The 16,306-nt window shown below is 42.6% G+C and overlaps 1 protein-coding gene across 1 annotated transcript in view; it reads right to left on the bottom strand.

Annotated features, from left to right (window-relative positions):
- Nucleotides 1–1,069: 1,069 nt before the first annotated feature.
- Nucleotides 1,070–16,306, bottom strand: part of myo6b (myosin VIb) — a 69,983-nt gene continuing 54,746 nt past the window's right edge. Inside the window, exons 26-32 of the mRNA XM_061239689.1 lie at nucleotides 13,943–14,151; nucleotides 13,122–13,200; nucleotides 11,220–11,380; nucleotides 7,097–7,200; nucleotides 6,483–6,614; nucleotides 4,723–4,941; nucleotides 1,070–3,752 (exon numbers count right to left, since the gene is read on the bottom strand). Coding sequence (XP_061095673.1) covers nucleotides 3,553–3,752; nucleotides 4,723–4,941; nucleotides 6,483–6,614; nucleotides 7,097–7,200; nucleotides 11,220–11,380; nucleotides 13,122–13,200; nucleotides 13,943–14,151 — 1,104 coding nt within the window. The 3' untranslated portion in view covers nucleotides 1,070–3,552. The remainder of the gene's footprint in view (nucleotides 3,753–4,722; nucleotides 4,942–6,482; nucleotides 6,615–7,096; nucleotides 7,201–11,219; nucleotides 11,381–13,121; nucleotides 13,201–13,942; nucleotides 14,152–16,306) is intronic.

A 16,306-nucleotide genomic window follows, 5' to 3' on the forward strand; every position in this document is an offset into this window, starting at 1 on the left:
GGAGCATTTGGGGCAAGTGGCTTACTCAGGGACACTTCGACAAACCCAGGGTGCGATTGAACCGGCAACCCTCTGACTGCCAGACAACTGCTCTTACTGCCTGAGCCAATGTCGCCCAAATACTAAGAAATAGGAAAATGTTGAATGAATCTAGGTAGCTAATGCCAGACATTATGCACATAAATCTAAAAATTCCGAAAAACATAATTAGTTTCAATTTCATTTCAATCACACTTAATTTCAGTGAAATGAATGCCATTAAATGTATTTCAAGGAGTGGTACTGATAAAAAATGGACATTGTAGTTGATGATTTTGAACTTGATCACACCAAGCTATGTTTGCTGAACAACCACATTTGACTGCTTCATAGCCCAGAGAACTACCACATGGATACGATATGATTTGTCCATTCCCCTCACTGGACAATGATTTATATACACTGTACTTGCTACAGTAGTACGAATGTACTTTGATACAGAAGAACTGTAATAACCAGTCAGTGGCTAAAATAATTACCAGGCAAGCTGTATACTTAAAAATCTTTTTAATCTGTGAGAAGAAATGTCCACACCCAATTTCAGCATCAACAGATTCCTTATGCTAATGCCTTGAACTGCTGAGTTCATGATAGAGCACATAATTTTTTGCCTGGATTGATTGTGCTACATGAATAATGCCTTAGAGGCCCTCAGGTTTTATGGGAATGACTTCCCTCCAGTGAAGGACAAAATCTCCATTCACCACAGCAACAAGGCAGAGAGGGAGCATCTCTTTGTTTAGCACAATAACGAGCCAGAGAAGACAGCCCCACACTTCCAGGACCAGGATTCTTGAAGGGGCCAGGTTCCACCTGGTGCTAATTTGCTTGGGCAAGCAGCCAGGAAAATCCGATACATAAACATAACACACTTTTTTAGTAGACCCGTTCAAACAATATTAAAATATATTGCTCTGAAGTACATTTGTGCTCAGGGGGAAAGTGAGATAGGGTACTAGACACGGGTGCAGACCGTGACAGATTACATAAGAGGCCTATCTGGCTGTAAACCACTCAACAAACAAAAGGGTTACACGTAGAACGCATTTATTTTCTGCATTGAAATACATCAGCAAGACATCAGCATATTAAAAAAAAAAAAAGAAAAGAAAGAATAACAGGAGAAAAAGGCCACACTGGGCGATTAATCGGAGCGCGTCTGCATCGCGAACGAGGTGCGTTGAGAAAGGACGTCTGAAGAGACGGCCTTGTCTTCAGATCATGAATAAATAATTGGGATCTGAATCATGGTCTCTCACGCAACTGGCCCCCGGGATACAAATTCACTGGTATGTACTTACCAAAAACTAAGAGTGTTTTGAACAGAGCAGCCAGAGGAAAAAGAGAAATGAAAAAGCCTTTAAAACTATCGGGGCAGATATAAACAACCTGAAGGGATAGGTTCCAATTTCACACCAGATTGTGAGACGTCTATTAACTGGGACTAAGGGGTTGTTGGGGGGTGGTTACCTTCATTCTGGAGGGCAGCAGCTTTTGTTACATCCAAAGCCTTAATTTAATTACTTGCTATTAGCGTAATAAACAAAGCACTATTACAGTAGGCTACTATTAAGCAGGGTTTACTACTGAGTTTCCTGTGTACCATGAAAAGTATCGTTACAAACTGTTTATTTGCAAACTACTGTACGTATTGGTCCATTAAAAATTACTTAAGACTGTTTATAGAAATTACATTCTCTCAGTACAGACAATATAAAATATTCTATAGGCCTATGTGTACTCCATGAACAAAAATAGATGAGATGGGATAAGAAAATAGAGGGGAGATGTCTACATTATTCCCTGGCTTGCAGAGCGGCTGGTTCAAATCATACTCACATAAAGCAGATAACCATAAAACATGGTTATTAATTTTCCAGTATACCGGGCATTGCATATTTGCATTAGCCCCAATTGCTAAGCTTACAATCACATGTGTTTTCCAATAATCTTTTAATATACTTTCACATAATCTCCATTATTGCATTGGTTAACTTTATTATTATTTAAATAGCTTTTTTGGAAACTCCAGCCCTTGTTTTTTTATAGAATGGAAAAAGAAAATGCATTCCAGTACATTAAAACAGTGGTACCCGTAAACATTGTGCAAAAGACACAAAGACACTGGAAAAAAGGCCTTCTACTATTGGGACTCTAACACTGCAAACCTATTGGGCACAGTCTACATCAGCATTTATTGTACTCAGATCTATCTTTGCACAATGTGAAATGCAAAGTAAAACATAGGGCAAACAAACTGAATTTAGAAAAGAACTGTGAAGCTAGATGTGCATCTTAGCACAAAAATAAATGTTAAAAAAATTCCATCTAACAGAACAAAGAAAGGCTTTAGAAGACATGAAAGCTAAGTAATCTTTCTCTTTGTCTTCACACAGAGAAATTAATTAATCTATGTTATTATAATCAAACTGTTATGAGGGCAGGGGTCACTAAAATAAATGCCATGCAATAACTGAAAATAACCTTTGCTTAGAGTTGTAATTTAATTTGAGGTAAAAGTCACCACTGCAGTCAGCTTGAAAGCAACCCCATGTTTTACGTTTGGGAGGCCTAAATATGATCTATGTACAGTACTGGGAGGGCGGGCAGAAATATCTCATTGCCAAAATGTAGTGCTTAGCTTTTCATAACAAAATGAAGGTTAACCTTGGTCAACATTATGAACATCACTGAAATAAGTGATCAGTGGTCACTGAAATGAAAGATTTTGTCAAGTAAAAATAAAATGTAACTGTAGAAACTAAATCTGTCACTCAAAGCACATCAGGCAGACTCTACCCAATCTGGACCCAATCAATTTACTGTGTGTATAAAACACAGGCAAACAAATGCATCTGTCAAAATAGACTGTGAGAAGGCATATTTCACACTTTTTCCATTTTCATTCAGTACAATACAAAGCTCTGTTTGAACATGCTAAAATTTTTGTTTAAAGTTGAACAACATAAATTCCAAATTCTCAATGCATTTTCAGTCTTGTGTAAAGTTTGAAAAAATAAAGAGGACAGAGCACACAGTGAAGGTCCTACTGGAAATCATGGAAAATCCTGTTTTATGACTATAAGCATAAAACAAAAACCAATGCACCAAAAAATATGAAAATCACTATAAACGTTACGAGCTGTTCTAATATGTCTCATAAAACATTTCAGAATTGATATAAACAACTTCAGGCTTTCTTATGGAAGAACAGCTTTGAAATTGCTTCCACTTTCAGTCATACCTTGTGAAATTGTAGTTTTAAGGCCTCACTTATTAACCTCGCAGTAATATTAAAGCATCGGTCACATAGAAAAAACAAAGACAAAGAGGAAACGGAGATGTTTAGCTGGCAGATTTTTCACAGCAAATTTAGGGTAAAGAAAATGTCCTTTAAAGTCCTGGGTCAGTCAGCTGGGCACTCTGGCGCCATCTGTGGTGGGCAGTGGACATTTCCCTTTGCACTGTGGGAAGGCTGGGCTGGCTCTCCATCCGGTGGGGTGGGCAGAGGCTTCACTTCAGGAGGTTCTGCAGCATGGCGGTGGCGTAAGTGGGCCGGGCCTGCTTGCTCTCGATGGCGCTCTTCAGGTACTGGATCCCGCCGCAGCGCTCCCAAATCTCCTCAAACTGCCGGGGCAGGATCTCCGCGCCCCTCTTCCGGGTCAGACCCGTCTCTTCCAGGCTCAGCTCGCACATCTCCATGTCGTCTTTACCTGCGGACACGCGGTCGGAGAGGTGAAAGGGCATGGTATAAATTTGTATAAAGATTTGTATACGTTTTGTTTTTACTTCATAATTTCATAAGCCGACACCTCTCCCCATTCCTCCCTACCTCCCTGTGAACCTTAATTGTTGTCTTTGTGATTTACTTTGTGTTTTGGTATTTTTAGTTGGCTAGGTAAGCAGTATTTGGATAGTTAAGTTTGGTCAGTTTTGCTTTGTTGTTTGTTTGTTTATTTGTTTGTTTAAAAAAAAAAAAAAAAAAAAAAAAGATAGGCCCTGCCCTGGTCATTATCTTCGTTGTACGGGTAGCAATTGAAATTGTACTTCCCTCTAGGGTCTTTCAGTGCACTTATCCCTGGTTATGGGTATGCACTTTGCACGTTGTATGGCGCTCTGGATAACAGCGTCTGCCAAATGCCAATTATGTAATGTAATTTATAATGTTGTATTATTTCAATATGAGTCACTGAATGTTTCTAATCTGGCTATAGAATCTAGGCTCTGTATGTGACGATGTTTGGTGAGTTACTTGAATAGAGGAAAATACGAATGATTTGTTTTCCGAAAACTAAATAGGCCTACAGACATGCCTGTAGTTAAGTTTGGCTAATACTAGTCATGTAAAGCTTCGGACTGGGGCCCTCGCAGTAAAGCGACGAGACAGACAGGCCCACACACCCACACCAGACCTGGTCAAATATGTAATCGTTTTGGATTCAAATGCTTTTCTGTGCTCGATTGAGGTCCGACCTTGTGCAACTGAGGCAACCAAGAAGACCAGAAGATGAGATTTGCACTTTTTGAGAGCATTTCACAGGTTCCAATACATCAGACAAGCTCAGTAAAGCCTGGAAAAGTATTTGAATCCAAAACAGTTATGTATTTGACCCAGGTCTGACCTACACACACACACCAAAAGGGGACAGCAAACAGCAAACTGGGGCGATTAGGGGGCTGTACCTGCCACCAGTAAGATAGGCTGCTTGTCTGGGTGGAGCTCCATCTGCCGGGCGATCCAAGGCCCGTCGAAGTGGGCGTACCACCAGCCCTTCTTTTTGTTCTGCGGGTCCTTGTACTGGTCGGCCGGGCGTATGAAGGGGATCCGGAAGTAGCGCTGCTGTCTGTTCATGGCCACCTCCTGCTGCCGGGCAGGGATGGGGGGCGCCGGGTTCTGCAGAGCTGCGAAGCAGCCGGGGTGGGGGAGGGTTCTTTAAAGCGTGTGCATGTTTAAGGAGTGTATTTCAAAAACATCAAACAGTTGGATTTCATACTATTTATGCATGATACGTGATACCGTACACTCAGTGACCACTTCATTGGGTACATCGGTACAGGAGTCATTAATGCAAATATCCAGTCAGTGGCAGGAACTCATGCATAAAAGCAGGCGGACACGGTCAAGAGGTTCAGTTGTTGTTCAGACCAAACATCAGAATGTTGGTGGCAGATGCACTCTAAAAAATGCTAGGTTGTTTCTGTAAACACGTTTCTTGGTGGACATGCTGGGTCATAATTCTGGGTTATTTAGGTTTGTTCGTTGGATAACTTCAAGTTGATTTCACCCAAAATTCCCCTCTGCAAAATTCTCCGGTTGATTCTGCTGGTGGGTCGTTCTGTCGTTCCAGTGCCTCGAGCTGGGCAGCTCAAACGGTTAGTCTACAGTCACAGCACTTTAAACATTCGCTGCAGTTCACTGTACTGAGACTGCTCACTGTCCTCCAAACCACCCCCCACCTTCACCCCGCCAAAAATAGAAAGTTGACGCGTGACCTTTGCATTTAAACAAAACTGATGTAAATGCAGAAAAATACACCCCTCTGCAAAAAACAAACAAACAATAGATTTAAGTGCTATACCAGCGAACCAGAAAAGAAAACTGCATGGACATCATTAAAGATTCATTAAAGAATGCGCGTGCAGCTAAATCACTGGCTCTGCTTTCAGACTGGCTATGAAAAGGTATGAAAGAGAGTATGAGGAGTCTTCACAACCACCAGGGAAATGTAACCTTCAAATAACCCTCATGCACATCAAGACTTTAAAAATGTATCATCTTGTAATAATTTTCATTTTTGCCCCAAAACTTATAGTACACGAATGCCCAAAGGTGAGTATCACTGGCCGATTTTAATGGGCACCCTAGACTGTCCTCTAATAAGCTCTAAACGAACATAAACGAATTATACACCACTATTGCATACTATACAATCTAAGTACACTGCACTCTAATAAGAATAAGGTGCTACAGTGAGCTCAGGAATTATTGGTATCCTTAATAAATATGGACAAAAAGTGGTGTAATACAGTTATTGACATGATCTTAACTTTCCAACATGCGTAATGTAGTGTGCGTTTGCAACCATTCCATATGTTTTACACCTTTTTATTATTGCCCTGACAGTGCTCAGTGGTATCTTTAACTATTTATGTATTTTTTGTACCCATTACCGGACTTGCGACGGTCAATTACCATCTGTGACCATCTATACTAGAAAACGTAATAGCGACAGATAAGCAAACTAGCTAGCTCAGTAACATAGATACAGATAGATTTGATAAAAATACTTTAAAGAAAAACTGCCTGAAAAGAAGACATCATCTGTGGTAGGCCGAGCTGAACCTGCTGCCTTCCAGGTAGCTGCCTTTGAGGTGTCATTGAGGGAAGGTACCATGGGCCATTTTGAACACTCTGAGGTAACAGGGGAGAGAGGGAGCACTACCGTAGTCGGTGATGGATTTGGGAGCCCTCTGCTCGGTTTCGGTGTTGCGCTTCTTGTTCTTTGATTTCCAGGCGTGGTAGACCTTCAGCCGGCGGTGGAACTCTTCCCGGCAGGCGGCCAGCAGCTCGATGTCTGCGCAGGGCGAGAGCGGAACAGAGAGTGCGTTAAAGGCGGCCGAGCGCAAAGGAAAAAGGCACGACGGCACACGGCCAAAATGAATACGAAATAAAGAAATAACAAAATGCTCAAGAGAAAACTCCTGAGATGGCAGGGTCTAGTAAATACAGATCGTTTCCCTTTCATTCACTTTATCTGAGACTTCAGAGGCATCTGAAATACGAACTAATCATAACGACAAGAGACTTTTTCCAGGAGCAGCTGCAGTTCCAAGACACCCACAAAATTAGCACATTACCAGCTCAAAAACGAGAAAAGAATTCAACAACCTCTAGAACAGTTTGAACATTAAAAAAGACAGGATTCTTTTGGCATGAAGAATGATTGATCACGCATAAAAATACACAGTCATGGATTCATCAAACAGAACTGAAATAGAGAACAGAATGTGATTTTAACTGTAGGTGAAGTTTTGGTCAGGCTAGTACTAGTCTTACCGCAGGATGTGTTGATGGCGTCTCGCAGCTCAGCGTATTTCCATTTGCTCAGATCATACTTCTTGGTCCCCGCAGCTGCCTTGGTGGCTTGCACCTGCGGACCCCTGGATTGGGAAAGGAAGGCAAAGCACTTGTTCATTGGAGGAGGAAGGGTGGAAATGATACTCTTAGCATGTAACGGGTTGAGTTTTTACAGCCTGGGATTCCCAAACTGGATCTGAACAGAATCCAAGGGTAAAATCGAGAAAAAAAAAAAAATCCCATTCAAGAATATTTTGTTTATGTTTCACATTTCATAAATCAGACTTGTAGATGAAGCACACATTGTCCCAATTAAATTAAACACTCTTGTTAATATTATTATTATTGAAATGATTAATAATTGGATTATTAAATAATTATACTTATTGAATTATGCAGCTAAATGACTGAAAGAGATCATGATATGTTGACATCTTGATGTAAACATGCTTTGTTGTACTGTGGACATCAGAATTATTGATAACCTTGTATTATTCATATACGCTTTATTTTCCAACATGTGTAAAGTAATGCGTTTTATTTTTTTTGTACCCATTACCCGACTTGCAATGATCAATAACCATCTGGGTCTTCTGAATTCAGTTCTTTGGCTTATCCCATGCTGATGGTTGACAAAGGGATTTTACATGCTTGTTACCTCATTTTTATACTCCAGTGAAACAGATAGTGGTGGAATGACACAATATAGTTCCTTTAGACTGAGATCAAGTAAATTAAAATTAATCTCTAGTATTGTATTGCCAATTTCATTTAAATTTTTTATTTTGGCATCTGTTGCTTTCAGAAAAAAATAGATTACAAAATAAAAAACATTCAAATATGAGACTAAATGCATTGAAATAAAAGTATATCATTTTCCTGTATGGTTGAACATAAAATCTAGATCCATGTTGTTTACTATATGCAGGCTTTTTTCTCCATTTCTATTAAGAGTGCCAATAATTCTGGAGCACACTCTACTTTTATGTTACACAGCTACTGCATGTCAGCCAATAGCGGGTGTTGGAAAGGTGTCAGCAGTTTATTTTACAAGGGTGGGGGTCCTGAACTCTGGTCGGTCAATTGGGTCATTTTCCTTGAGCGTATCTAAACTCCTGCACATTCCAGGAGTGGCCTAGTGCCTTCACGTTTAGTGACGCAGACGTGGCATCCGCAGCAGGGGAAGGTTCAGGAACGTCAGGAGTAATTAAACACGCTTAGTATGATGGGAGAGGGGGGGGTGGGTGGGGTTGCCAGGCACGTGTGTGCGCACTCTCACGCTTAACAAACTCAGCAACCGTAGGTCACTGCTGCTCAGGTCACGCTACGCCGATACCACTAATTCCGGGAACTGTGGGATTAGCTGCTTTTAGCGTCCCCGCTCCAGGAAGGGGGTATGACTTGTCAGCTCACGGCCTGACCTCGGGCCCTCTGAGTGACTAGTGCTCTTTGGTCTTCTCCCCTGGATTCTGGAGGTTAAGGTGGTTGAGATAAACCGAAGTCACTGGGCCACCATCCGCGCTGCCTGGATTAACGGTGCACAGCCGACACGTCACACACTGACAGCTGCCTCAGGGGTCAAAGGGTACCTGACTGCTGCCAAAACAGCTCTACTATTTTCTTCTTTTCATTCACATCTGATTTAGCTGAATTTGCAGAATGGTCAGAATCGGAGGTGTGCATGAAAACACAACCACAACTCAATTTCTGATCTTCGTTTTCTTTTTTTTCCATTCTTGAGGAGGGGTGGTGATTTTGTTGATTTCCTTAAATGACAGACAGGGGTGTCTCTACCCTCACAGCTACAAGCACAGCCATCTCTTTATCCATTTCCTCCATAAAATGACAGGGTTATAACAAAAATGTTAGAACATTAAAAAATGACCATCGACATTTTAAGTACACTGCTGCAGCACAAGTCACCATTCTCGCGACAATTAATCAAGGAGAGGAGAAATTAATCGATGAGGTCTCTACAGCTGTAAGGACGGAAAAGCTACTAAACCACAGCCCTGATTCTGTGTAAAAAGGGAAAGTGGGCCTGAATAATGAGCCAATCCACATTGAGCATGCTGGTCCAATGAAAGGAGAAAAAACTGAAGCCATTCAGAGTGATAAATATGCGATAATCAGGAAGGGGGCAAATAGTTTTTTCACAGCACTGTATATGATATGATATTTTGGCCATATCGCCCAGGCGTCAATGAGGGATCGCCGAATATAAACAGGAGTTTCAACTAAAAATCATACTGTACATGTTTTCATTTTTACATTAGTGAAGAGCTGTAAGTAAAGCTAGAAGTGCATTTCTAATATTAATGCAATTCTCAGTGTAATAAAAGCAAAATGTAAATGTGATACTAAATGAGTCAGGAGTGCTTGTTAACCAGCCAGCTCTTATGAATTACAAATCTCCAGTGGCCCATTTTGCCAGATTTCTAAAATAATAAAAAACAAAATTATGGGCATTTAGGAACACCCTGTTGTTGTATTAAACAAAATAAGGTTTATATAAATGCATATAATGTTTCTTAAACACTGAGTGCATTTCTCACAATAATAATACACGTTAATACATTTGGAAGAAAGTTTCTTTTGGAACCCAGGAGCTTCAAAATGTATGTTCCGTTTCACAAGTGCACATATTTATATTGTTTCACAAATGTATAAACGTATAATATTTCTGTGAATAATGCACTCATTGTTTTAGAAACAATTTCAGAAACATTATATGCATACTTTCTAAAAGCCCTTAATAAGTATGGCCGTATAAAAATGCAGCATAAAAAGGCTCTTAAATAAAGTGTGACCAAGATCATACTTTCTGCTCCTGGCAGTGCAATACAATCCCCTTATGTTCAGGAAGTATTTCATTCAGTAAACACAAGGCGAGACTGATTAATGAAGGAAGTGAGTATTTGATTTATAAGAATAATAATTATCCTACTGTTGGTGATTGCATACAGAGGTAGCCGGCGCATAATCTGTATATTTGTTAGAAGATTAGAACATGCAGGGATATAATTTAAGGCTGGCACAAAGCAGACTTATTTGGGGGGCCCAGGGAAGTCTGGGGGTGGTGTTCTTTTGTCTTACTTCACTCTGTCTGGGGATGGTGTAACATCCGTGCTGTTACTGGAAGAGGAGAAATAAGGGAGAGAGGTTATAGCAGGGAGGAGTGGAGACTATTCTTTTTTTTCCTGCTGCAAGAAAAATCCCCCATCCCCCTTTCCCTAATTAGATTTATTTTAAGGGTTCCACCAACCAAAGTGCTCCCCGCTCACCAGCTTGAGTTTCCGGGGCCTTCTACTCCTTGGTCTACCCTGCAAACCGTGACCTTGGACTTATACGGCTCTCTCCGCTTTCTGAGTGGTTTTGAGATATCGAACTTCAAAGACATCAAAGTGAATGGGCTCCAAGAAGATACAATCTTTAAAATTGTGTATTTCTTTCATACTTTTACACAGTATTTTTGTGTAACACTATATACATATATTTAGGGCCCTATAAACAACACATTTATGACACTAACTAATTTTTGTCATATTTCGAGCGCAAGGGGTGCAAGTGCAATTTTCCAAATTTCACAGGAGAGCAAAAACAATTGTTTGAATGAATCAAGTTTTTTGGGATGAGTCTTTAGGTTTTTCCTCTTTATTTCAATGTAGTGAAGGATGGCACAACCTATATCTTGCCAGTCTTGCCTTCTTTTGATATATAACACTCATTTTGGCCCAAAATGTCACTTACGTCCCTTGCGTACCAAACCCTGAAATTATGTCAGTAAGAATCTTATAATTCAAAGGTTTTGAACCTCTCAAGTGCATTTTCCTGAAACAAAGTGAAGCTTAACTGACTGGCGGCGCGACCCTGAGCAACCCCGGGCACGACCTTGAGCAACCCCGGGCACGACCTTGAGCAACCCCGGGCACGACCTTGAGCAACCCCGGGCGCGACCTTGAGCAACCCTGGGCACGACCTTGAGCAACCCCGGGCACGACCTTGAGCAACCCCGGGCGCGACCTTGAGCAGCCCCGGGCGCGACCTTGAGCAACCCCGGGCGCGACCTTGAGCAGCCCCGGCGCGACCTTGAGTGCTTTACCTGCGCAGGCTGGGGTCCAGCTGCGCGTCCTCGGTGATGAGCTCGGCCTCGCTCTGGGCGATCCTCATGGCGAGCTCGCGGTCGCGGCGCTCCTGCTCCACGACGGTCTGCCGCTGGTTCTCCTCTTCCCGCTCCGCGGCTAGCTGCATCTCCATGTCCGCCTGCGGCACGTCAAAGGTACAACAGGTAAGATTTTTGTGTTAAAACATTGTTACAAGACTATTGTAAATCCCTTCCTATCATTGAAAAAGGCTGACTGCCAACACCATTCAACATACAGTATCTTCACAAGCACAAAGCATAAATGCGACCATTTCAGGTATTAAAATCAAATGGTAATTTAAATACAGAAAAATTATGACTGCTGAAGATAGTTCGGACCTATAATTGTAATAATTTGTTATCTAGCTGATGCTTTTATCCAAAGCAATTTACAGTTGATTACACCAAGCAGGGGACAATCCAGCCTGGAGCAATGCAGGGTTAAGGTCCTTCCTCAACCTTTTGAGTCCACTAGGCTACAGGCTGCCTCACATGGACCTGGATATGTATTACAGGCCTAGCTGACTTCAACAAGTTTACCTAACGCTATCTCCAAGTGCTGACCAAGAGGGATTACCACTGCATGCCAGGAACTTGATCATGATCATGCTTGCTGTGCTATCACAAGCCTTGAATAAGATTCATTACCACAGTCAGAGCGCTAATGACCTTGCGCTGCAGAGAGTGTAGACTGTACAACAAGGGAAATCTTCTGCTTTAACCCCATCCACTCTGCCCCCTTACGGTTGAGTCGTTGACGTCTCAAAGTATTGTTGCGTTTATATTTATATCATACAAAAAACTGCGACTCCAATTTAAATATGATGCAGATTTGTTTGAAAATCCTTTGAGTAATCCTTTTAGGAGAGCTCTTTGAACACTTTGGGCATGCTTTAAAGAAACATACTCTCATATGTTAATAAAACACATGTGAAGGTTCACTGTCTTTAAATTCAGGATGAAAAAATCTTTAAAAAATGTATTTATAAAAATACGCTTTTCTGATTACTCAGGTGTCTGGACAAAAAGATATGCAGCTGTTTTGTATTTGGACACATCTGGGGACATTTTGGGAAAACTTTTGAGATATTAACTCTTTTATACGCAGAAATTATGGGGGGGGGCAAAATGGAAAGGGCTAAGGTCATATTTCTTTGACCCTGGAACAGTCATTTTGTGTCAAACTGGAGCAAAAGGCACTAAACCAAAAAACTAGGTCAGGTAGGGGAAGAAACTCCAAAGAGTCAAAGTAAATAGAATTCTGCCAGCCACAAACCGTGGCAGAGAATAATTCAGATGGAAGAGGCAGACTTTCTGAAGTTCCAAGCCATGGGTTTAGAGTTTGAGAGCTGAAAAAGGTCTTTTGAAGGAAGCTTATGAAAGTCATGAAGGATGACAGTTTTCAGCTGGTGAGATAGGGCAACTTCACTGCTGGAAGCTTCAGCGTGAAACATAAATGTCAAAGTGCAGACGTATGGGTTTCAAAATGAGAAGGAAAAAAAACCTTTATGAACTGGCCTTGGGCCATAGATTTAGATTTCCAACTAATCTGGTGGCATGACAGAGTAGGTGGACAGAAGATGGGTGGACAGGAAGATATGCAAGGGGGCAGACAGAGGTCTGGCTCAAGGAAGGAAGTTGGGGCTACGCAGAAGCCAGATGCCATCACCTAGTGGTCACTGAGGGAGAGCAGCCAAGGGCATAACCAGCACCATGCCCATGGGTGGGGGTGTGGGGTTGGGGGGGGGGGGGGCGGTTAATGTCTAAACAAAAATAACAAAATCAAAGAGAGGAATTCTCTGCTGACAGGAACACAAGGGAGGCCAAACATCTTACTTACACACGTATCCAAAAACTCACCTGTAAGCTGCGTTCCTCCTCCTCCCTCTTTCTCCTCTCCTCTTCCTCCTGCTTTCTCTTCAATTCAATCTCTGCTTTCCTGCATGGGGGTGGGGCGGAGGTGCAAGGCATCACTTAGCGCCAAGAGTCGAGTGTTAGCAGAAGGAACCAAACTGTGTCATCTGAACTCCCAAGGACACCCAAAATCATTTACAGATTTAAAGCAATAGGACGTGAATCAGGACCTACAGTGAGGTGCAGCTGCTACACCGCAGCGCGATGTTTACCGGACCGAGCTTCTCGCATGATGCATGACACATTTTGTCACCTAACCTCCGTTGTGTCCTGGAGCAAGGTCGCCTTAATGCGAACGGTAAATATAGTAAATATTCAGCTTTATAAACAGACTATATGCGAACCCAGTAAGTCTGCCAGGATACAAGCAAATAAATAACAATAACAACAATGCTGAACTTTAGGCTCCAGCCTATTTCATCCCGGGGCTTCAATGAAAGGACCTTGTAGAAAAAAATTGAACGCCGCCAACTTCCCCAGTCGTATCTTCAGAACGGGGGAATTAGCCTCCTGTTGATTACAGCTACCACGGCTCTATCAAGGCCTCACAACACCGTTCCGCTCAAAGAAGCCGATATTTACGGCGTCGCCCTTGAGCGGTGGGGGGGGGGGGGTGCGATTCCAGGTGAGCGAGCGAAGTGCGAGCATTCGCCGGGGGAAACGTAAAGCACAGGCTGACACCTTTAATGCCCCGGAGCATCGGTTTGGAGACAAACAGGATATGAGAAGCGCCGAAGGAGGCAGGGCGACAGACGGGCGTGACGTACAGACGGCGCTCCTCTTCCTCCTGCCGCCGGTGCCTGTCCTCTTCCTCGCGGCGAGCTTTCTCCCGCTCCATGTCCTCCTGGATGCGACGGAGACGTTCGCTCTCCTCCTCCTCCTGCTTCTTCTTCTGCATGGAGCCCAGGAGCTCTTCGGAGCGCTTCACCAGGCGCTGGTACTCGGCGTCGATCTCCGCCCGCGTCATCACGGTGGCCTGAAGGGGGCAGAGACGTGAGCCTCGTTCAGCTATTATACCATTCAATCCATTATTATACAAACCTTGCGGTAAAATGTGTTTTTTTGCGGTCAACTTTTTTAGTGTAGGAAACAGAAAAAAGCTATTATAAAACCCTCACCCTGGAAAACAAACTCCCCGCCACCTCTCCCATGGCGACCCCCACCCCACCCCACGCTCTGGGCCATAACACAAGGACAGAACCCAACGAATTGCCCAAAAATGAATAAAGACCTATTATCAGCAGCTGCCGAATGACAGGCATCCAATTTCCTATGGCCAGCCCCATGAATCCGAGCGCCTGATGTTCCCACACAAATAAATTGATAAAACCCATTCACCCGATGAATTGCAGTAAAATACTACAACAGTGTATGCGATTCTGTGTCATCTGGTTTGATTTAATCTTACACAGTGGGATACAGCAGGTTGAACAGCATATTGGTGATTGGTGGTATCATGTTAAAAATCACTGGGTGTTTCTCTCTAAGGCCCAGTGAATTTCAGAATGTCTTCCATAAAATATATACAGGTGTACAACTAGATATCAAAGAGGCAAGTTAGAAAAGTGTGTTTGTGTGGGATTCCCATATATGGCATATATAAGTATATTTGGTATTTATTTTGTTTACTTCTGCTGCTGTAGCCTAACCACTTCGAAGTTTGACACATTATGTGTTCAGAGATGCTCTACTGCATACCACTGTTGTAATGCATGGTAATTTGTGTTCCTGTCACCTTCCTGTCAGCTTTGACCAGTTTGGCCATTCTCCTCTAACGTCTCTCATTAACAAGGCATTTCTGTTTGCCGAACTGCTGCTCACTGTTTGTTTTGTGAACCATTATTTGCTCTAGTCTAGATACTAGTGTTTGTGAAAATCCCAGGAGATTAGCAGTTTCTGAGATACTCAAACCACCCTGTCTGCCACCAACAACCATTCCACGGTCAAAGTCACTTAGATCTCATTTTTTCCCCATTCTGATGGTTGATGTGAACATTAACTGAAGCTCCTGACCCGTATCTACATGATTGTCTGCACTGCACTGCTGCCACACAATGGGCTGATTAGATACTTGAATAAGTAGGTGCAATAAAATAAAAATGTCCCTAATAATGTGCTTGGTGAGTGTATGTCCATATATTAGATTTCCGAATTGGAGTCCACTGAACAAATAATATTCTTACTCTTTAGTTGCTGTCTGGGAGCTTTCAGGCCTATGGGCAATAACAGACTGACCTACAGGCATGCACAGATGAAGGCTGATGGGTAAACTGTGTGTTACTGTCATCAAACTAGTTTATAAACCTGGTTTGCAGGGACTTCTGGGGAATGTTCTTGAACTATTTCTTTAATGCATTCACTTTATTGACTGATCAGAAATAAAGTGCCTTGCCTTCGGTATACATTTTGCTTGCGATTTACGCATTTGCAAGCCAATACAATGGGGGCACTTGGCTCAGCTCCTGCTGTATAATCAACCTGAGAGAGAGGGACACATCGAGTATGATGACACTGAACCCCCCCGCCCTCACCGGATTCCGCCCTTACGCACATAAAATGTGAAGGGAAGCTTCTGGAAAACATCCAAATTCATTAGCAAACCAGATGAAATACAGCAGAAAGTCCTGTCACAGTTGGAATCAGTCGTCTCAGTGTTGATGGAGTGGGGGCGGATATGGAAATATGGATGTATATGACTCACCTCAATGGTGGGAGGTTGGGGGTCTGGGGTGTTTGATGGATTATTATTTAAGGGCTTCAGGTGGAAAGCAAGGAACGGAGATAAACAAACGCGCACGCGCACACACACACACACACAACAGTCCAAGAGGTTACGGAAGGACATACACTCGGGCAGCACGGCGTATTCAGCAAACATTACAAAAGTCCCCGCGACTGATCAAGAGGCAGGATGCTAATTACCCCAGGAAGGAGAACAAGGTCTCTCACCTGGGGGAGCGGAACAGAGCCACAGCCGTGAGATTTTCAGCTCAGCGGCTCTTCAAAATGTATGGTTTGGCTGAAAGGCCCTAATGATGCCATTTTTTACAGTTATATCACCTTTTCCTGTAGCTGAGTTAGCACGAGCGTGAAAATCTGAGCCCCTGTCCCCATAATTCATTTCCAAGACA

This window comes from Conger conger, chromosome 1, assembly GCF_963514075.1.
Source record: "Conger conger chromosome 1, fConCon1.1, whole genome shotgun sequence".
NCBI lineage: Eukaryota > Metazoa > Chordata > Actinopteri > Anguilliformes > Congridae > Conger > Conger conger.